Source organism: Elgaria multicarinata, chromosome 4 (assembly GCF_023053635.1).
Source record: "Elgaria multicarinata webbii isolate HBS135686 ecotype San Diego chromosome 4, rElgMul1.1.pri, whole genome shotgun sequence".
In the NCBI taxonomy this organism is placed as follows: Eukaryota; Metazoa; Chordata; class Lepidosauria; order Squamata; family Anguidae; genus Elgaria; species Elgaria multicarinata.
Window position 1 is genome coordinate 89,615,951 of NC_086174.1, and position 21,776 is coordinate 89,637,726.

Below are 21,776 nucleotides of genomic sequence, written 5' to 3' on the forward strand. Positions count from 1 at the left end.
GAGAGTAGACCGCACGCTCCAGGATCTTTGAAACAAAAGGCAACAAAGAAATGGGTCGGTAGTTAGACAGAGATAGCCTATCAAGAGTAGGTTTCCCTTGAATTATCCCCTACAGCGCTAAGCTGTTGCCGTTGTTGTTATTCCTGCTACCGGCGGCAGTGATCCTTTACATGCCAGGAAATGGGTTTAAGGGGGGAAATGTAAAAAAATCATAAAAAATCAACGGATGACCCAATCCGATTCAAATTTGGTGTGCTTAAAGCTCTCCTTAATGTCTATTACTGTGCCAATGTTGATGTCTTTGTCTTTAAAGCTTACGAAGATGTAAGCATTTGTTTAATTTTTCTTCAAATCCTGCTCCTGCGCCCCCAGGGGCCACTTGGAAAACAACAAACGATATGCTGGAAAACTAGTAGCAAAATATTGCACTTCCTTTGGTTAAGAAGTGCAATTAAAGCAGGATGCATGGGAGTACTTCACAATAAAAGCAGATTATAAGATGGAAATATAAGAGTCCTTTGCACACAATTTGCAGTGATTGCACAGTATAACGCTGGTGTGATAAAGCCCTTTATCTCCATTGTCAGCTAATGGTCAAAACATAACTGGTTTTTTGATTCTGAAATATTCGAAGAATTCAGCATGGTCCATGCCCCCAACCACCACCAATACCAACTTAGTACCATTTCTCTCAGTTCAAAGGGGAGGCTGATGGGCAACAGTGTGATTGGCTCAGTCAACAGAAACCTTAACCAGTCCCAATTCTCCAATGCTGGCTACAGGCTAGTACCCAAAACTGCTACTCAATTTGAAAGGAAGCCTAGTGAAATAAATGATAGCTCTGTAGACCACTAGGATCCCATCTTTTTGAACTCAAGCCTGTGTTGGTTCTGAATTGAGTATGCAAGGTAGATACAGCTGATGGAGATCAAGTTCTTCCAGATCATCCATTCAAGCCCCGTAATAGATGCCAGCTCAACCCCACCATCCAGAATTAAGTCATGGATGAATTATGTTTATGGTGTTCTTCAACTGATGGCTTTCACTTCCAGCACCAGTAAACCTGATGAAAAGTTCTTATGGCAACCGAAGTCGCTGTGTTTGAGGAAGGACCTAAAATGGGGACAAATAAGACAATTTTGACATCCCCTTTCCCCTCACATGGTCCACCCAACACTCATTGCCATGATGTCCATGCCCATGTTGTCCAAGCTTGCTAATATAAATGTTTAGTCAAGTTTAAATTTCGTAAGCTTACTGAGAAATCCAAGTGTACTTTACATATCTGTTTTTACTTACCAGAGCATGGTGTTCAAAGGCTGAGGGCACAAAGGTTAATTACACCATCATTGCATAAAGAGCAGAAAAGTAGAGGACTGATATTTGCTTCTTTCCAGGCCTCAGAGGTGCTCCTCTCATTCCATTCTGTTTGGTGCTTTATTGAAGGAAGTAGCAAACCACTGTATTTTAGAATTATCAAGCCAAAACTGCAAAGGTAATTCTCAACTTCTGTTGTTAGTAATAGGACATAAGGTAATAGTAATCTTTTATTAGGAAAGGGCTTGATTGCATGCAACTTAATGCTTTCCATCATGACTTTAACATAGTGGTTTGACACTTTCCTTCCCAAACTGTTCTTCCCACAGGCATAATTCATAAATATCTTTATTTTAATTGTTTCTTATTTCTTATTCCAGTGTAAAAGCTTTGTATTGTTAACTGTCAAGAATAGAAAGTTAGGATTTTTTAAAATAAAATGTATGGAAGAATGAATGTTGAGATTATGAGAATAGTTTATATTACACAAGGAACATTGCTAGTGCAATCATATTCTTTCTACTGTTACTTTCTACTGTTAGTTTTTCCCTACCCTGTGCCTGCTTACCCTACCCTGTACCTGTTTGCATTCTCTTCCCCTCCTTATTATTTTACTATGATTTTATTAGATTGTAAGCCTATGCAGCAGGGTCTTGCTATTTACTGTTTTACTCTGTACAGCACCATGTACACTGATGGTGCTATATAAATAAATAATAATAATAATAATATATACACGGAGGAGTTCCTCCTCCTTAATAGTATGGAATGATCTTGGAGTTAGGAAACCTCTCAGGAAACAAGGCCAGGAGGGGCAGGAGAAACCACGTTCTACTAAGCCAAACCATTGCTTCATCTAGCTTGGTATTGTCTGCACTTACTGTAGTGACTCTCCAGGGTTTCAGACAGGGGTCTTTGCCAGCCCTACCTGGAGATGCCAGAGGTTGAACCTGGGATCTTTGGCATTCAGAGCAGTTCCTCTACTACTGCTCGCGACCCCCTCCTCAATTCAGACCTGTCAGTCAGTGAAGATGGCAGCACACCTGGTAGATCACTCTCCAGTTTAAGGCAACTTATTAAGTCCTTTCTTCCAAAGCCAGATACCCAAAACCCCATTACTATGGGCTGCCTCTGGAAAAGCCAGGATTGGTGCCTACATCAATACAGATTTATTATGGTTTTAACTTTTGTGAACCGCCCAGAGAGCTTCGGCTATTGGGCAGTATAAAAATGTAATAAATAAATAAATAAGACTAATCAGGAAAGTTAATTATGTCTGTCTTTCATTGCAGGCCCTTCAGTTATGGCAGAAACTGAGATCCAACCACAGCTATTTAATTTTAAAGGATTTAATTTCGCCACAGACTTCATAATACCTGGATATCTTGAGACAATAGAAGATTTTGAAGTCAGGGATAGTGATATAGTCATAGTCACTTATCCAAAATCTGGTAAGAACTCTATATTATAAAGGGAAGTGTTTTCAAGGGAGAATGGGTGAGGGTAGTTTTGAAAGATTTTAAGGCTGCAATCCTAAACTGATTTACTTGGGAATAAGACCTACTGAACTTCATGGGGCTTATCTCTGAGTAGGCATGCATAGAATTGTGCTGTACAATATATAGAGCCAAACAAACTTTGCATATATAATGCCAAGCAGTCTTTGTTCTATGAGTGTTAGATATAATTTAAAAGGACATGCTAACAGCTGTGGCTGAGTGGTTTAGCAAATGCTTTCCACGCAGAAGGTTATTATTATTATTATTATTATTATTATTATTATTATTATTATTTATTTATTTATATAGCACCATCAATGTACATGGTGCTGTACAGATTACACAGTAAATAGCAAGACCCTGCCGAATAGGCTTACAATCTAATAAAGTTGTAGTAAACAATAAGGAGGGAAAGAGAATGCAAACAGGCACAGGGAAGTGTAAACAGGCACCGGGTAGGGTGAGGCTAACAGTATAGAGTCAGAACAAACTCAACATTTAAAAGCTATAGGGAAAAGAAAAGTTTTTAGCTGAGTTTTAAAAGCTGTGATTGAGTTGGTAGTTCTCAAGTGTTCTGGAAGAGCGTTCCAGGCGTAAGGGGCAGCAGACGAAAAAGGACGAAGCCGAGGAAGGGAAGTGGAGGTCCTTGGGCAGGCGAGAAGCATGGCATCAGAGGAGCGGAGAGCACGAGCGGGGCAATAGTGTGAGATGAGAGAGGAGAGATAGACAGGAGCTAGACCGTGAAAAGCTTTGAAGGTCAGCAGGAGAAGTTTATATTGGATTCTGGAGTGAATTGGAAGCCAATGAAGAGATTTCAGAAGTGGAGTGACATGGTCAGAGCGGCAGGCCAAGAAGATGATCTTAGCGGCAGAGTGGTGGACAGAGACCAGCGGACTGATGTGAGACGAAGGAAGGCCAGAGAGAAGAAGGTTGCAGTAGTCCAACCGAGAGATAACCAGTGCGTGAACAAGAGTCTTGGCAGAAGAGACAGACAAAAATGGTCGAATCCTGGCAATATTATACAGGAAGAAACGGCAGGATTTAGCTACTGCCTCGATATGAGGAATAAAGGAGAGCGAGGAATCAAATATAAAGCCAAGACTACGAGCTTCCTTGACCGGAGTAAGCGTGACATCGTTGACAGTAAGAGAGAATGAGAGGTGAGGAGAAGGTTTAGGAGGAAAAACAAGCAGTTCAGTTTTTGCCATATTAAGGAAGATCCCCCTCTGAAAACCTGAAGAGCCATTGCCAGCCAGTGGAGCCAGTACTGAGCTAGACCAACCACTGGTCTTGTCTTGATATTAGGCAGCTTCTTACATTAAATAATAAAAAATGTTCATCATGTCCACCACCTATTGGGTTACGCTCAAAGTGCATTATCTCATTCACACTAGCGATGCTACTGCTATGAATTTCTCATCAAACTTGTCCGCATTCCAGATCAATGTGCATGACAGACTGGCATTTAATGCCTTTCACCATTTTCCAAATTCAGTGATATCTTCCTTTAAATTATGTTTGTACTCTATATAGAAAAGTTTTGTATACAAAGTTTTGTGTTCTTGAAAATAAATATGGAAATCAGAGGTCTTTTTTGGACCCTTGGGCACATTTGGGAATTAAGAGAAACTGTTGTGGGCACCTCCACAAAATGGCTCCCACAGAGGATATGGCTTTCGGGGGAACCTGATTAGTCAAAAGTGACCTAAAGCCGTGGTGGCACAGGAGAGAAAAAGCAAGGCTAGAGGTTGGGGAAACAGCATGGCAAAGAGGTAGCGCCTCTCCATATATATATGCCCAAGATTTGAGATCCGTGGGAGGAGCCCTCCTCTGCGTCCCACCAATGCGAGACACACATCATGGTGGGACGTGGGAGAGCGCTTTCTCTGTGGTGGCACCCCAGTTGTGGAATGCTCTCTCCTTGGAAGCCTGACTGGCTCCAATGCTGGCTTCATTTCAACACCAAGTTAAAACATGGCTTTTGGTTTAGCTTTTGAAGGCTGAAATTCTCCATGGTTGCATGTGGATTTTAACTGTTTTAATTGTTCTTATTGCTTTTAAACTTCTTTACTGGTTTTACTTTGTTAATGACTTAATACATTTATTGTTTTACATTGTTCTGATTTTATATGTATGCCACCCTGAAATCCTAGTGATATTGGGCAGGATATAAATGTTTTAATAAATAAATAATAAATGGAGGGGAGAGAAAGAGCAAGGATATAAAGGGAAAAGAAGTAGACTAGGGACAGGGAGGGAAGGGAGATAAATGATAAGGAAAGGGGCTGGATGAGAGAAATAGGGAGGCTAGAGAGTGGGAGTGGAGGCAGGGAGGAAATGGGGAGAGCAAGATCTGTGTGGGCAGGAGGAGTCTGGGCAGGACCAGAAGGCAACTCTTTCCCACTCTGTCTGCCCCTCACCCCAGCAGCTGATCCACAGCAGGTTCAGGATCAGGAATGGGAAGGAGAAGCTGAGCCTTAACGTTTCTGAAGGTTTATACTAAAGATAAGTGTTTGGAGACAGCAGGGTTTGGGCAGCTTCATGGGCACTGCTGGAGTAGGGTGACCATATGCCCGGATTGGCAAATCCGGGAGGGGGAGGGGAAATCCAGATTATTTTCAAAGAGCAGCTCTAATGGGAATTAACAAAAATGCTTATAACTCCGTCATTTTTTAAGATAAAGACATGAAACTTGGTGCAATGGTTGCTCTTAGGAAGGGCTTTAGTCATACCAAATTTGAAACAGATCCGTTCATGCATTGATTTTTTAGGAATTTTTTAAAAATTGAGGTTTTAAAATTATTATTTTTAAAAGTGTCATTTTTAAAGATAAAGAGATGAAACTTTGCACCATGAAAGGATTTAGGTAGAGCTTTAGCCACACCAAATTAGAAACAGATCCATTCATCCATTGATTTTTTTAGAATTTTTTTTAAAATTGAGATTTTAAAATTATTATTTTTAAAAGTGTCATTTTTAAAGATAAAGAGCTGAAAGTTGGCACCATGATAGCTTTTAGGTAGAGCTTTAGCTCTACCAAATTTGAAACAGATCTGGGGCCAGTAGCAAACCCTGTTAACAACAACAGCAGCTTGCAATGAGTGAAGATACAGTCAGAAAAGATATTTGAGGGAAGGGGAGAATGTAACACACAGAGTAGAGCAAAAGCTTCAAAGTACAGCAAAACCTACAAAAGTAGGAGTGAGTGAAGTTAATTTCAGATACATTGAATCTCTCACTTGTTCTTTATTTCAGTGATTTTAACATTAAGATGTTATGTAGAACAGATTTGTCTTAAATGTGTGCTGTAAAATCAGACATGTGACCAAGGCTATGTTCGGGTGGGCACGCCCCCTTGGTGCTGGGCACGCCCCCTTGGGGGTCGACAATGTTGTCCTCCTTTTTGGTTTCCAAAATATGGTCACCCTATGCTGGAGGTCTCTGTGAGGTGCCATGGCAACTGTGGGCCCTGCATCTAGAACCCCTGAACAAACAATTGCTAAAAGTGCATTTTCTAATTCACACTACTGATGAATACATTTCTCATCAAACGTATCCACGTTCTAGACCAACTTGCACGTCCTACTGGTTTTCAGTGCCTTTCACACTGCTCCATATTCAACTATGTATCTCTCCAATTTCTATACACACACACAGAGAGAGAGTTAAATGCATGTTTCTTTCTTAGGAATACGGTGTCCCCTAAAATCCACAGCCCTCCCTCTTTATGCCCATTGATTGACGTGATGGTGACTCCTTATGTTGATCTCCATTAGCCAGGAGACCTCTGCCTATATGTGATACAAAACATACAAATATTTGGATTTTATTGAGTTTTAAATCATTTTTCCATAAACCCCACTGATATGTGTAAGTTATCTGACTCTTATCAGAGGACTTACAACTGTTAATAAAAACTTATATTTAATAATGGAGATTTTGTTTATATACAGAAATGAACTTGCTTTTATGCTGTCTCTGATCATCAGGGTCACACACGCTTCCATCACAGAAGATAAATAAAATAAAATCAAGAGCATTATTGCAACAAATGGTTTGGTGTCAAAGAACGGTCTCAATGGCTCTGTTTTGATTACAATAGCATTGGCACACAACACTTGATTTCATTATTGAAGAACAAATTGATAATTTTGCTTCTTTGTGATATAGGTTTAAATTAAGTTGATTCAAACAAAAGTCAGTGTGGTGTAATGATGAAGATGTTTTTCTATGACTGGGGAGAAGCAGGTTCAAGTTTCCACTTGTAACAAAAAGTGTTACCCTTAACCTAACAGAATACAATAAACAAAGAAGTTAAGGAAGAAGATTAAAAATAACGATTTTATAGATTGAATAACATGTTTAAAAATGTTATATACAAAGCATTCTATCACATGTGCAAAAATACAATCAATTCATCAGACAATTCAACACAGAATGCTCAGTAAAGTTGTATCCATTGGCCAGATCCGTTTCGACGCAAGGTCTTCCACAATTGCCTGTGAGCTATGGAACAAATGCAAACATAAATACAAACATTTGTAAAAGCCAAGGTAAGCTTGTTACTGTAATTTTTTTAGACAAGCAGAATGTTTTTAAAATAAAATTAATTAGACCTACCAAAGCTGGTTGGAGCCTAGGGCTATTTTTGTTGTCGTTATTGAGACTGACTTTACAGGTTTCAAATAGTAAAGGAAATAAACGAAATCAAGTGACACTTCCCACTGTGTAGTTCCTGCACAGTATTAAGAAAATAAACAGCTCTCTAAGATTATATTTCCTTGTAATCATTTTATCCCAAGGACAAAGGGGGAAAATATCCCAGAATATTTACCAACCATTCGCAGGAAGCCCATACAAAGTGTCTCCAACAACCTCTGCTCAAACACAGTATTGCCATATCTTAGCTGAACACTTCACAGCTGTGCTTTTATTTTGTTGCTGGAGCATTCCACTGAAACAGCGACGAAACACATGAAATTTCAAAATGAAAAATTAGTTAATATTTTGTATTGTATTAGTTGTATATAGTGGAAAGAGGGCGTTTTGATGATGAAAGATAATTTTTTTGCTATTATTATTGCGCAACCTGGTTTTCAAAATGGCTACCATTGTCAAGATCAGTCACATGCTAAATGAGGTTACATTGTATTGTACAGTGAATTAAGTGTTGTTTTCATTCTGATAGCAAAGGTAAGGTCCTAAACGAGCTGCCTACATATTAAAACATTAGAAACTGTGTGTTTATTTGCAGATATATATAGCTAATTATGCATATAGTTTTGCTGTCCCATACATGACATGAAAAAGTGCACTTTTTAGGTTATATATGTTATTTGTAGCATTTAAAATGCAGTAAAGCAGATTTAAAACAAAGATAATGTTATCTACAATGAAATATTTTCTTAATGTTAATTTTTTATTTTAAACAGTTTATACGTCCCTTTATTTATTGTCCCATACGTGACACTTATTATGCAGATAATGCATAATGAATGTGTCAACTGAAAATAAAAAGAGCACTAGTGCTGAAAGAATGAAGAAAATGAGACTAAAGAAGAAGAGGGAGGATCCAAAATTTCAAAAAAAGGAAAATGAAAGGTTAAAAGAACTGAGAAGAAAGAAAAATATGTCTATGAGTAGCAGAGATGAGTTGCAGAGGAAGAAGTATGAAAGAGATCGAAAGAGGTTGCAGAGAGCATGCAAGAAAAAAACTTAATAACTATGTTATTAAGACATAAACATTGTTAAGAGCTTCTTTTTTCGCAATGATATTGTATATACTAGGGATGTGCTCCGCTCCGATTAGGAGCGTAGAAGCAGTAGCGGATTGGCCTGCTCCGCCTTACCCAGAGGCAGAGTAGGAGCGGACCGTGGACCCCCTAGAAGCAAGGCGAAGAGAAGCGACCATTTTTCAGAGCTCCGAGTTCAGGCGGAGCGCTCCGGTCGCCATCTTGAAAACATTTCGCCATAGGATTGCATTGCGGCAAATAATCGCGCATAACTACGATGTTTTTGAAGCTATCGCTCTGGAAATTCTTGTGCTCAGAGAGTCGTGGATGGGGGTCATTTTGAGACCACTCTCACCTCTCTGCGTTGTCCGTGTCGCGTGCTATATTTTTGTGAAAATCGGGTCAACCGCGCGGCTCAAACTGCGTTTCGGCTTTTCGCCCATAGGATTGCATTGAGGGAAAGAATCGGGGATAACTGGGGGGGGGTTTAAGCTATCATTCTGAAAATTCTTGTGCACAGAGAGTCGTGGATGGGGGTCATTTTGAGACTACTCTCAACTTTCTGCGTGCTGTGGTTCACGTGCAATATTTTGTTAAAAATCGGGGTTTGGGTTTTTTTTTTATTTTTTTATTTTTTTGGAAGCGATGACAGGCACATTCAACTCCCAATCCTGATGAGAATTGATCTCCTCAGAAAGCATCCTCCTCCAATCCCAGCGTTGGAGGGGGGACTAAGGCAGACCCACCCTGAGAACTTTCTGTTTTGTGTCTCTTTGTGGGTTGGCGTTCGTGGAGGTAACACTTAGTTAGTTAGTGCTCCTGCTTTGGACTTTGGAGATAGATTAGGATAGGTTTAGTTTGGCGTGTGTGTGTGTTTGTTTGCTTCTTTCTGACTTGTAGCTTAGTTTGCCCTGTGTTTTCCCCTTACTTTGATTTAATATAAACTTTATTTTTGAATTTTGGAGTGTGTGGTTGGGTTGGTTGCCCCCCCCCCTTCCCTGTATTAAAGCCTGACTGTTCTGCTTTTGTGAAAGCTTTCTTTTGAAAGCATACACACACTTTTTGTCCCATTACCCTACATTTATATTCTTAAACATATTTTATTATATTCTTTCACATAGTCTATTAGTATATATTCTCATACATATTATATTAGTAGTATTCATATTTTGTTCTTCTTATAGTAGTGGTTGGTTCTTTTCCCCCCTCCCCTCTCTTAAATCCTGATTGTGTTTCCTTCTATCTTCTATATACCAAATATACCAAAAAAAATTGATTCTCTTTTTCTTCTCTGTGTAACTTGGACAGAGTGGGCTGCTTTTGTGCAGCCACAGATTGAGCATTTTGGGGAAAGCATACGCACACCATTTCCCTATTCTTAAACATATTATTATTATATTCTTTTACATAGTCTTAGTAGTCTATTAGTATACATTCTCATACATATTAGTAGTAGTATTCATACTTTGTTCTTCTTATAGTAGTGGTTGTCCCATTTCTTGTCCCATTTCCCTACATTTATTAGTAATATTCTTAAACATATTATTATATTCTTGTAGATATTCTTAGTAGTATATATATATATATGTATTAGTATATTCTCATACATATTAGTAGTAGTATATTTTATTCTTCTTGTCCCATTTCCCTACATTTAAACATATTATATTCTTCTTATACATATTCTTAGTAGTACCTTATACATAGTATTAGTAGTATTAATATTTTGTTAGTCATCATGAAAAGAGGAAGCAGGCGTGCTGAAAGCAGCAAGGCTCAGGCTGCCAGCAGTAAGCAGGCTTCCTCTCCTCCTGTGAAACTCAAACGGGCAACTCCTTGGCTGACTGCTCCAAAACAGAAGCAGGACAAGCAGCAGGCAGAGCCACTCTCTTCTGCAACTTGTGCCCGGCGTTCTCTTTTTGAGGGTGGGAATGGGAAAAGTGCCCGTTTGCAAGAGGCACGTGGCAGCAGTGCCATTAGAGGAGGAGGAGTATCCCCAACTCCTTCATTCTCCTTTCAGCCCACGAGCCCGATGATGGACCTAGACGAGGTCCTCAGCACAGTGGAGGGGGGGGAGGAGGAGGAGGCGGTGGGCCTCCAGGATGTGGGGGCTGAGGAGGAGCAGCAGCAGGCCGAGGCTCTCTCCCCAGTCTCATCCCACACCCCTGTTTCTGTGGCAACACCAGAGAGCTCAGGCGGGCAATTGGTGGTGTCACCACGGAAACGAAAGACAAGCATCGTGTGGGACCACTTTGAGTTGGGAGCGGATCCCCGCTTTGCTGTCTGTCGCCACTGCAAACTCAGCCTAAGCAGGGGTTCATCGACAGGGCATTATGGAACCAGCAGCATGAAGATGCATCTTAAGAGGCAGCACCAGTCGGTCTTGCTGGGGAAAGAGGCGGGCAAGGCGACTGGTTCCAGGGGAAAGCCGAAGGCTGCTGCTGCTGCTGCTGCTGCTGCTGCTGCTGCTGCTGCTGCTGCTGGCACTTCCAGTCTCAGCTCTCCATCTCCCATCCCCACAAGGGTTAGGCAGGCAACCCTGCCGGAAATGGGGTGGGGGAAGTATGGAACCACAAGATGGCGTTTTCCAACGCCCTCCCAGATCACCACGTCAATCGGTGAGATGGTGGCGTTGGACGACCAGCCATTCAGCCTCGTCGACAACGCAGGCTTCAAGAGGCTGATGGCGCTTGTGGTGCCATACTATAAGCTGCCGTGTCGCACCACCCTGAGCAGGCGGGTGGTGCCTTCCCTGTACCGTTCCTGCAGGGAGTTAGTGCTGGGTCGTCTGTGCCAGGCAGAGGCACGGATGGTGCACTTCACCTCGGACATTTGGTCCAGCGAGGGCGGAGTGCACGCTTACCTGTCCCTGACGGCACACTGGTGGGCAGCCGTGGGGCAGGAAGGATCCAGCACTACAGGGACTGGCAAGGAGGGCTACTGCTGGGCCCTCCTCCACACGCAAGTGATGGACCAGTCCCACACGGCAGGGGAGATTACGGAGGCCATGAACCGCATGGTGGATGGGTGGCTAGCTGGGCAGAAGGTCACCCGCGGTTACATGGTCATGGACGGGGGAGCCAACATGGTGAAGGCGGTGCGCGACGGCGGATTCGAGGGCGTCCGCTGCATCGCGCACGTCTTGAACCTGGTGGTGAGGGATGGCCTTGGGATGGGCAGCAGCAAGCCCAACCTCGGTCCCCTGTCCGGGATCCGTAACCTCCTGGAGAGCTGCAGAAAGGTGGCAGGCCATTTCCACCACAGCGTCAAGGGCAGTCGCTTGCTGCGGGAGAAGCAGGAGGAGTTGAATCTCCCGCAGCACAGGCTAGTGCAGGATGTGGTGACACGCTGGAACTCCACCTACCTGATGCTGGAGCGGATGGTGGAGCAACAGCGTGCCATCCACGACTTGTTCAGGGTCAGGGACATGGGCGTCCACCACATGGGCAAGCAGCAGTGGGACGCCATGTCCCAGCTGGTGGCGGTCCTCAAGCCGTTCCTGAACGCCACCGAGACCCTGAGCAAAAGCTCTGCCCTCCTCAGCCAGGTGATCCCTGTATGCAGGCATCTCCAGAAACAGATGGGCGACTTTCTGGAGTACAGGGATCCCGTCACCGGCAGGCGCTTCGAGCCCAAGGTCCGCGAAGCGGTGACTAGGCTGAGGGACGGCCTGACGCGGAGGCTGGAGCCCATCCAAACCGACAGGGTCCACATGTTGGCAGCCATGTGCGACCCTCGTGTGAAGGATGGGCTTTGTGGGCCAAATAGCAGGCAGCACTGGGTGGAAACGCTGGTGGGCGAAGTGCGGGCGGCATGGGCCAAGAGGGTGGGGCAGAGTGAGGCAGAGGAGCAGGCCACCCCTCCCCGCAGCAGCACCAGCAGCACCAGCAGCAGCCTCACGTGCATCCCTCCCAGCAGCAGCACAGGCGAGGGGTATTGGGAAGAGGCTCTGCACACCGTGTTTGGGCAGAGACCCTCCCCAGCCACCAGCCAGGATGACGCTGCAACCACCGTGCAGCGTTACCTGTCAGAGCCCATCGAGGACTCCTCCATGGACCCCCTGGCCTACTGGTCATCCCGTTTTCAGATTTGGCCGGACCTGGCGCGGGTGGCCATGGATCGACTCAGCTGCCCACCCACCAGTGTTCCAAGCGAGAGGGTGTTCTCTATGGCGGGCGACATAGTGACCCCTCACCGCTCTCGCTTGGAGCCGGACTTGGTGGAGCAGCTGGTCTTTCTGAAGGGCAATCTCCCCCTGCTGGGATACCCCACCCTCAAGCCCTCGTGGGAGTGACAGGCAGGCTCCCTTTAATTCCACCCCTCCTTGGGTTGGCAGGCACACTACAGTTCAGGCAGGCTGGTTTTTTCTTTTTATTATTATTTTAATTATATTTTTCTTATTCTTATTCTTATTCTTATTCTTATTATTTAGTGGCTGTGTTACAGTTCACAACATCAACTCTGAATCATTACATTCGTCTCTGTAGGCACTAGGCAGAGTTTGTCACCGTGCGTGTGTGTGACTGACTGTGAGGGCAAAGCACCGCACTTGAGTTCATTTCATTTCTGTGGCGTCCGGTACAGCTTAGTCAACTCATCCGGATAGTTTTCCACCCAGTTCCAAAAGACTCCATGATTGACTGCACGTGTTTAGGTGAGGTGCAAGCAGGGGGCAAGGCAATGCCTGGCACCACCACCACTAGCCAGGCTGCCTCTCTCCAGCAGTCCACGGGTCGCCCTTTGGAGTGCCCTGGGAGTGGAAGACGTACTCCCTGATCCAGAAGTATGGTTTTTTGAGAAGCAAGCTGTCACTTGAACTCATGAGCCTCTGTGCAAAAGCTGTCCTTGTGTGTGTGGTTGTGAGTGTTACTGCAGCTGCCTGTCTCGCTGCGAAAATGAAACAGGCGAGTCCTCGCCTTTGAGAAGCAACCTTTCACTTGAACTCATGGAAGTCATTGACTTCAGCACAGCCACTACATAGAGGCTGTGGTCCTCCAGGATCTGAGTGACTCGATCAGTGTGCTGATTTTGAGAAGCAACCTTTCACTGAAACTCATTCACTTCCCCAATTGAGGGTGAGGGAGGTTAAACTCCAGCAGTCCACGGGTCGCCCTTTAGATAGCTCGGGGATCAAATGGAGTCCTTGATCTGTGTGCTGATTTTGAGAAGCAACCTTTCACTGAAACTCATTCACTTCCCCTATGTGCGGGAGGTACTCCAGCAGTCCACCGATCGCCCGTAGCACAGCCACTAGCAAAGCCACTACAGTGGATGCTCTCTTCTCTCTCTCTCCTCAGTCTCATCCTCTTCCTCTTCCCCTTCTGCTGTAACCCGTCTTTGAGAAGCAAGCTTTCACTTAAACTCATCATTCACTTCCCCAACTGAGGGAGGTAAAGTCCAGCAGTCCACGGGTCGCCCTTTGGAGTGCCCTGGGAGTGGAAGACGTACTCCCTGATCCAGAAGTATGGTTTTGAGAAGTAAGCTGTCACTTGAACTCATGAGCCTCTGTGCAAAAGCTGTCATTGTGTGTGTGGTTCTGACTGTTACTGCAGCTGCCTGTCTCGCTGCGAAAATGAAACAGGCAAGTCCTCGCCTTTGAGAAGCAACCTTTCACTTAAACTCATGGAAGTCATTGACTTCAGCACAGCCACTACGTACAGGCTGTGGTCCTCTGGGTGACCCGATCAGTGTGCTGATTTTGAGAAGCAACCTTTCACTGAAACTCATTCACTTCCCCAATTGCGGCTGGTACTCCAACAGTCCACCGAACTCCCATAGCACAGCCACTTAGTGCATAGGGACAGTTTAAGTTTCCTCCTGAGAAGTGAGCACTCACTTCAACTCATGGACTTCCCCAATTGCGGCTGGTACTCCAACAGTCCACCGAACGCCTATAGCACAGCCACTTAGTGCATAGGGACAGTTTAAGTTTAATGAGAAGTGAGCACTCACTTCAACTCATGGACTTCCCCAATTGCGGCTGGTACTCCAACAGTCCACCGAACGCCCATAGCACAGCCACTTAGTGCATAGGGACAGTTTAAGTTTCCTCCTGAGAAGTGAGCACTCACTTCAACTCATGGACTTCCCCAATTGCGGCTGGTACTCCAACAGTCCACCGAACGCCCATAGCACAGCCACTTAGTGCATAGGGACAGTTTAAGTTTAATGAGAAGTGAGCTCTCACTTCGACTCATGACAGCCATTGACTTCCCCAATTGAGGGAGCTACTCCAGTAGTCCACCGAACTCCCATAGCACAGCCACTTAGTGCATAGGGACAGTTTAAGTTTCCTCCTGAGAAGTGAGCTTTCACTTCGACTCATGACAGCCGTTGACTTTACCAGCCACTTTGTGTGGGATGCTGTGGTCCTCCAGGATGTGGGGATAAGTAGCAGTCGCTGGTCGAGCTTCTCTCCCCAGTCTCATATGGAGCAATTTTGAGCTCTCACTTCAACTTCAAGTTCAGACACTTGAGCACAGCCCCTACGGTGGAGGCACAGCTGGCCGTGCCTCTCTCCCCAACCACTGACTGCATAGGGACAGTTTAAGTTTCCTCCTGAGAAGTGAGCACTCACTTCGACTCATGACAGCCATTGACTTCACCACAGCCACTTCTTGGTGGATGCTTTGTTCCACCAGGATGTGGGTGAGGAGGATTAGTTGCAGCAGCTGGTCGAGCGTCTCTCCCCAGTCTCGCAATTCAAGTTATCTGAGAAGTGAGCTTTCACTTCGACTCATGACAGCCATTGACTTCACCACAGCCACTTGTCGTTTTGTAGTGCGCCGAGTTGAGCACAGCCACTCCGGTGGATGCTCTGGTCCTCCAGGATGTGGGTGAGGAGGATTAGTTGCAGCAGCTGGTCGAGCGTCTCTCCCCAGTCTCGCAATTCAAGTTATCTGAGAAGTGAGCTTTCACTTCGACTCATGACAGCCATTGACTTCACCACAGCCACTTGTCGTTTTGTAGTGCGCCGAGTTGAGCACAGCCACTCCGGTGGATGCTCTGGTCCTCCAGGATGTGGGTGAGGAGGATTAGTTGCAGCAGCTGGTCGAGCGTCTCTCCCCAGTCTCGCAATTCAAGTTATCTGAGAAGTGAGCTCTCGCTTCGACTCCAAGTTCAGACACTTGAGCACAGCCCCTACGGTCGAGGCGCAGCTGGCCGTGCCTCTCTCCCCAACCACTGTCTGCATAGGGACAGTTTACGTTTCCTCCTGAGAAGTGAGCACTCACTTCAACTCATGACAGCCATTGACTTCACCACAGCCACTACTGTGGATGCTGTGGTCCTCCAAGATGTGGGTGAGGATTAGTAGCAGAAGCTGGTCCAGCTTCTCTCCCCGGTCTCGTCCCACCCCTCTTCCGCTGTAACCCTGTCTTTGAGAAGCAAGCTGTCACTTCAACTCATGGACTTCCCCTATGTGCGGGTGGTACTCCAGGTGTCCACCGATCGCCCATACCACAGCCACTTAGTGTGTACGGACAGTTTAATTTTCCTGAGAAGTGAGCACTCACTTCAACTCATGACAGCCATTGACTTCACCACAGCCACTACTGCGGATGCTGTGGTCCTCCAGGATGTGGGTGAGGATTAGTCGCAGCAGCTGGTCCAGCTCCTCTCCCTGGTCTCGTCCCACCCCTCTTCCGCTGTAATGCCCTCTTTGAGAAGCAAGCTGTCACTGAAACTCATGAAAGCCATAGACTTCCGAAGCAACCTTTCACTTCAACTCATTGACTTCCCCTTTGAGAAAAAGCTAAGCTCCAGTAATGCACCGTTTTTCCGTGGGACAGCTCTCTTTCGAGAAGCTGCACTGCATATGCAGCAGTGCCATGGCTTTGAGAAGCCGAGACCCATCCCAGCCACCGGGAACCTGAGGAAAACTCCAGCAGTCCACGGGTCACCCTTTAGATAGCTCGGGGATCAAATGGAGTCCTTGATCTGTGTGCTGATTTTGAGAAGCAACCTTTCACTGAAACTCATTCACTTCCCCAATTGTGGCTGGTACTCCAACAGTCCACCGAACTCCCATAGCACAGCCACTTAGTGCATAGGGACAGTTTAAGTTTCCTCCTGAGAAGTGAGCACTCACTTCGACTCATGACAGCCATTGACTTCACCACAGCCACTTTGTGTGGGATGCTGTGGTCCTCCAGGATGTGAGTGAGGATTAGTAGCAGAAGCTGGTCCAGCTTCTCTCCCCGGTCTCGTCCCACCCCTCTTCCGCTGTAACCCTGTCTTTGAGAAGCAAGCTGTCACTTCAACTCATGGACTTCCCCTATGTGCGGGTGGTACTCCAGCAGTCGACCGATCGCCCATACCACAGCCACTTAGTGTGTACGGACAGTTTAATTTTCCTGAGAAGTGAGCACTCACTTCAACTCATGACAGCCATTGACTTCACCACAGCCACTTTGTGTGGGATGCTGTGGTCCTCCAGGATGTGGGGATTAGTAGCAGTCACTGGTCGAGCTTCTCTCCCCGGTCTCGTCCCACCCCTCTTCCGCTGTAACCCTGTCTTTGAGAAGCAAGCTGTCACTTCAACTCATGGACTTCCCCTCAGAGAAAAAGCTAAGCTCCAGCAGTCCACCGATCTCCCGTAGCACAGCCACTACGTTTCCTGAGAAGTGAGCTCTCACTTCAACTCGTCTTGTAGTGCGCCCGCCGAGTTGACCACAGCCACTACAGTGGAGGCGCCTGCCCGCCTGCCTGGGAGCCGTCCTTGTGAGGTAGCTGGATCTGCTGGGACTGACTCCCCCGCAGATCTATGGCTTACTTGTGCAAGGTACCAGCTTTTCTGTGCCTGCCAACCCATGCCTGCCTGTCTGCCCGCCTCCCCCGGGGTGCTGCTGTGGTGGGGCATCTGCCAGGACTGACTCCTCGCCTGCTCTGCCTGCCTGGTGCCTGGGAGATGGGCTTTGCGGTTCGTGCCCAGCACCCTCCGGCACGCTTGCTCCCAGTCGTCCTCCTCTGTGCCCCTCAAGGCGTAACTGCTGGCTTAGAAAGAAAGAACCAGCCATCTTTGCCTCACTTTGCGCCCACTTATGGGTTGGTTTGCTATGCGTTAGTGCTCAAGCCATCCTTGCGGCACTACAATGCATGCTGCCTGCCTGCTTTCCCTCCCTTCTCCCCTTCCCGCCTTGCAGCGATGGTGTATGTGTCTTGCTTTGACTCAGGGGAGAAGTCCTTCCTGCGCTCACTTAGACTTTATCAAGTTCAATAATCCCTTTTTCAAATGTGCCAGAAGATTTAGGGTTATCTCGTGGCATGTTGGGATTGCCTTGGAACTGGCCCCATTGAGCTGTCTGCAATTGCAACTTTAAATCCCTGACATACTGGAGTGTCCGAATTTCAAAAGTTCCCCTAACATCAGGGGATGATGGGATTGCCTTGAAACTTGGTGTCCATGGGGACACATGGGTAAGCTGTCATGGGACCAAAGGATAGGTTTCTAACGTGCAAATTGACGTAGTTGTAGAATGGGACTTGATTTGGGGTGAGTTAAAAAGTTTAAGCCATGCCAAAAATCAGAGGATGATGGGATTTGCTTGCAACTTGGCGTGCATGTGGACACATGGATAAGCTCTCATGGTGCCGAGTTTGAGGTTTCTAACATGCAAATTGACGGAGCTATCCCAAGGGGTGTGAATGGGGTGCCCGATTTTTATAAATTCCCCAAAAATCAGGGGATGATGGGATTGCCTTGAAACTTGGCATCCATGTGGACACGTGGATAAGCTATCATGGTGCCGACTTTGAGGTTTCAAACATGCAAATTGACGTAGTTCTAGAATGGGACAATTTGGGGTGAGTTAAGCCATGCCAAAAATCAGGGGATGATGGGATTTGCTTGCAACTTGGCGTGCATGTGGACACATGGATAAGCTCTCATGGTGCTGAGTTTGAGGTTTCTAACATGCAAATTGACGGAGCTATCCCAAGGAGTGTGAATGGGGTGCCCGATTTTCATAAATTCCCCAAAAATCAGGGGATGATGGGATTGCCTTGAAACTTGGCGTGCATGTGGACACGTGGATAAGCTATCATGGTGCTGAGTTTGAGGTTTCTAACGTGCAAATTGACGGAGCTATCTAAAGGGGTGTGAATTAGGGTTATGGGTGGTGCGTTAGAGGGTAGAGACGCGCCAAAAATCAGGGGATGATGGGATTTGCTTGCAACTTGGCGTGCATGTGGACACATGGATAAGCTGCCCTGGTGCCGAGTTTGAGGTTTCTAACATGCAAATTGACGGAGCTATCCCAAGGGGTGTGAATGGGGTGCCCGATTTTCAAAAATTCGCCAAAAATCAGGGGATGATGGGATTGCCTTGAAACTTGGCGTGTGTGTGTATACGCCCATGAGGTGTCATGGTGCCAAACGTGAGGTTTCTAACTTCAACAGAAAAAAAGTTGTTTACTTTTTTAGCTTTCAATGCAACCCTATGGGGGGGGGAAAACGGAGCTCCGGATCCGGATCCGGAGCTCCGAGCGGAGCGGAGCGGAAGTGGGCGGAGCGGGGGCGGAGCGGAGCGACCCGCTCCGGAAAATGGCGAATCTGCAAGTGAAGCGGAGCGGGGGGTCCGTGCACACCCCTAGTATATACAGCTCCTGGATTGAAGGACTACATAACTGTTTGGGAAGAAGGAAAGAAACTTAAGACTTCAAAAACATTTTCTCACTATGTTTTTAAGAGAGGCAATTTTTGTGTTTAAAAACGGCCACCTTGAAGTTAAAATGAGTTTTGTAAAATTTTGTACTCTACATCCAAAAAAATGTTCTTCTACTGAAGGATACTCCAGTGGATCAGTGTCGATGTAAAATACATGAAAATTTTAAACTCAAGTTAAAGGGCCTTAGAATTGGAGGAGATTTTTAAAGTCTGTTTTATGTGATGACAAATTAACTTCCAACTGTTGGAAATGTGAATTCCAGTGGAAAAAAATATTCCATTTCCTGAAGAGCCAACAAAGCACGTCACATGGAAGCAGTGGGAAAAGGATGCTGATGGAGGACTAGTATTAAGCATGAAAGATGGTTGTGCTGGTGAATTACACGAAGATATTGTTTCAAGTTATGAAAACTTTCTGGGTCATGTTCACATAAAAAGAATACAAGCAAATGCTTTCTTAAGTGATCAAAAACTGGAAAATGTAAGAGTGCTGCAAATTGATTTTGCTATGTCTTATAGCTGTGAGTATCAGAACAAGATTCAGAGTGCCCTTTGGTCTCGAGCAACTGTAACGCTTTTCACTGCAGCTGTCTTCTTAAATGGATCTTGTAGAACCTTCCTCTTGTGCTCAGATATAACACAGAAGGACAAACACACTGTGTATGTAATGCTGATGAAACTCTATGAGATAATGAGTGAAGAAACTGGTGTTACTCAGGTCATCATTTGGAGCGATGGACCTGCATCTGAGTTCAAGAACAAATACATGGTGCACGTGCTGAAGCTTCTAGCAAAAAAATACCAAAGAAAGTTCAGTTGGAAATATTTTGCCACCTCACATGGCAAAGGAATAGTTGATGGTGTGGGAGGCAATGTGAAAAGGCTTGTACGACAAAAGACCATGAGCCAAGGCAACGTCAGTGTCGTAAAGAATGCAGTGGAGTTTGCACAGTTAGCAAATGAACTTGCCCCCTCAACATGCACTCTGTACATTTCCCAGAGTGAAATACATTCCCAAGTAAAGAAAGACAAGCCTTGGGAAGGAACTATCACTGTGCCTGGGATAGCATCATATCATATTGTGCAGGCTAAACCAAACGGTCTAGTTTCCTTCAAACACCATGCCCTGGAGAGTGAAGAATCTGTTCCTGTTACTAGGCCTACTTCAAATGTGAAACTCAATATAGGTGCTTGGTGCTTCTTTAGTTATAATAAGGTGGCCTACCAAGGCAGTGTTATGGAAGTCTGTGGCATGGATGGAGTTAAAGTGAGTGTAATGGTTCCTGCCAACAAACATCATTATAAGTGGCCTCACACTCCTGATTGTATTACATACTCCTTTAAGGACCCACCAACTGTGGCTTTGAACTCTCGTCGCTGCACCATGTATAAATTTTCAGAATTATTCTAATGTAATGGGACTTTTCAAATATCAATGCTTAAATGCTCTAACTACATTATTTGTTGATGCTAGTGTCTTAAATCAATTAAGAATTCATATTTAGTAGTCCTAAGTGAGTTTTTTATGTTGTAATGCAGACAGTGTCCCATACGTGACAGAGAATGTCCCATACGTGACATCAAAAAAATATTTTTTTGATTGAGCTAAAATGTAAAAATTGAGTCTAACATGGATATAAATGTGAGGTGATATCTCAGGAATTATCAGAAAAAAGTTGAATTAGTTTCAAGTTCACAGTTCACAGAAATGTTTAATTGAAGATAACCATGTCCACGAAGATGGAAATTCTTGTGTCCCATACGTGACAAAATATTAATAGTATCTAAGATAATTGTTTCTTGCTGAATTTAAAATTGCTAACCCTGTACTGCTAGTAATGACCATTGTATTCATATGCTGCAAAATAAATTGTTCACTTTAAACATTAGTAGTATATGCAAAAGATTCTTTGTCCTGAACTTGAGTATAAATGTCCCATACGTGACAATGGAATGCTCCTGCTGAAGACTCAGCATACCTTTGTGATTTAAAGTTGCAGGGCTTTTTAAAGGTTCTTTTACAGACTACTGTTGTCTTTACCCTAAAAGGTCTTTAACCCAAGATATCTTAAACCACTGGACAAGAATGACAAGTGAACATAACAAAAAACATATACTGTCCGCATAGTTAAAGCAATGGCATTCCCCGTAGTAACCTATGGCTGCGAAAGCTGGACCATAAGGAAAGCTGAGCGAAGGAAGATAGATGCTTTTGAACTGTGGTGTTGGAGGAAAATGCTGAGAGTGCCTTGGACTGCAAGAAGATCAAACCAGTCCATACTCCAGGAAATAAAGCCAGACTGCTCACTTGAGGGAATGGTATTAAAGGCAAAACTAAAGTACTTTGGCCACATAATGAGAAGACAGGATACCCTGGAGAAGAGGCTGATGCTAGGGAAAGTGGAAGGCAAAAGGAAGAGGGGCCGACCAAGGGCAAGATGGATGGATGATATTCTGGAGGTGACAGACTTGACCTTGGGGGAGCTAGGGGTGGCGACAGCCGACAGAAAGCTCTGGCGTGAGCTGGTCCATGAAGTCACGAAGAGTCGGAAGCGACTGAACG

The 21,776-nt window shown here is 45.1% G+C and overlaps 1 protein-coding gene across 2 annotated transcripts in view; it reads left to right on the plus strand.

The window, feature by feature from the left end:
• The first annotated feature begins 235 nt into the window (after positions 1 to 235).
• Positions 236 to 21,776, plus strand: part of LOC134397787 (amine sulfotransferase-like) — a 29,444-nt gene continuing 7,903 nt past the window's right edge. The window contains exons 1-2 of one of the 2 annotated variants that reach the window (XM_063124746.1): positions 236 to 1,495; positions 2,610 to 2,768. In XM_063124746.1, coding sequence (XP_062980816.1) covers positions 2,621 to 2,768 — 148 coding nt within the window. In that variant the 5' untranslated portion in view covers positions 236 to 1,495; positions 2,610 to 2,620. Of the gene's footprint in view, positions 1,496 to 2,609; positions 2,769 to 3,739; positions 3,977 to 21,776 lie in introns of those variants that run through there. The other variant, XM_063124747.1, reaches the window with a different exon arrangement.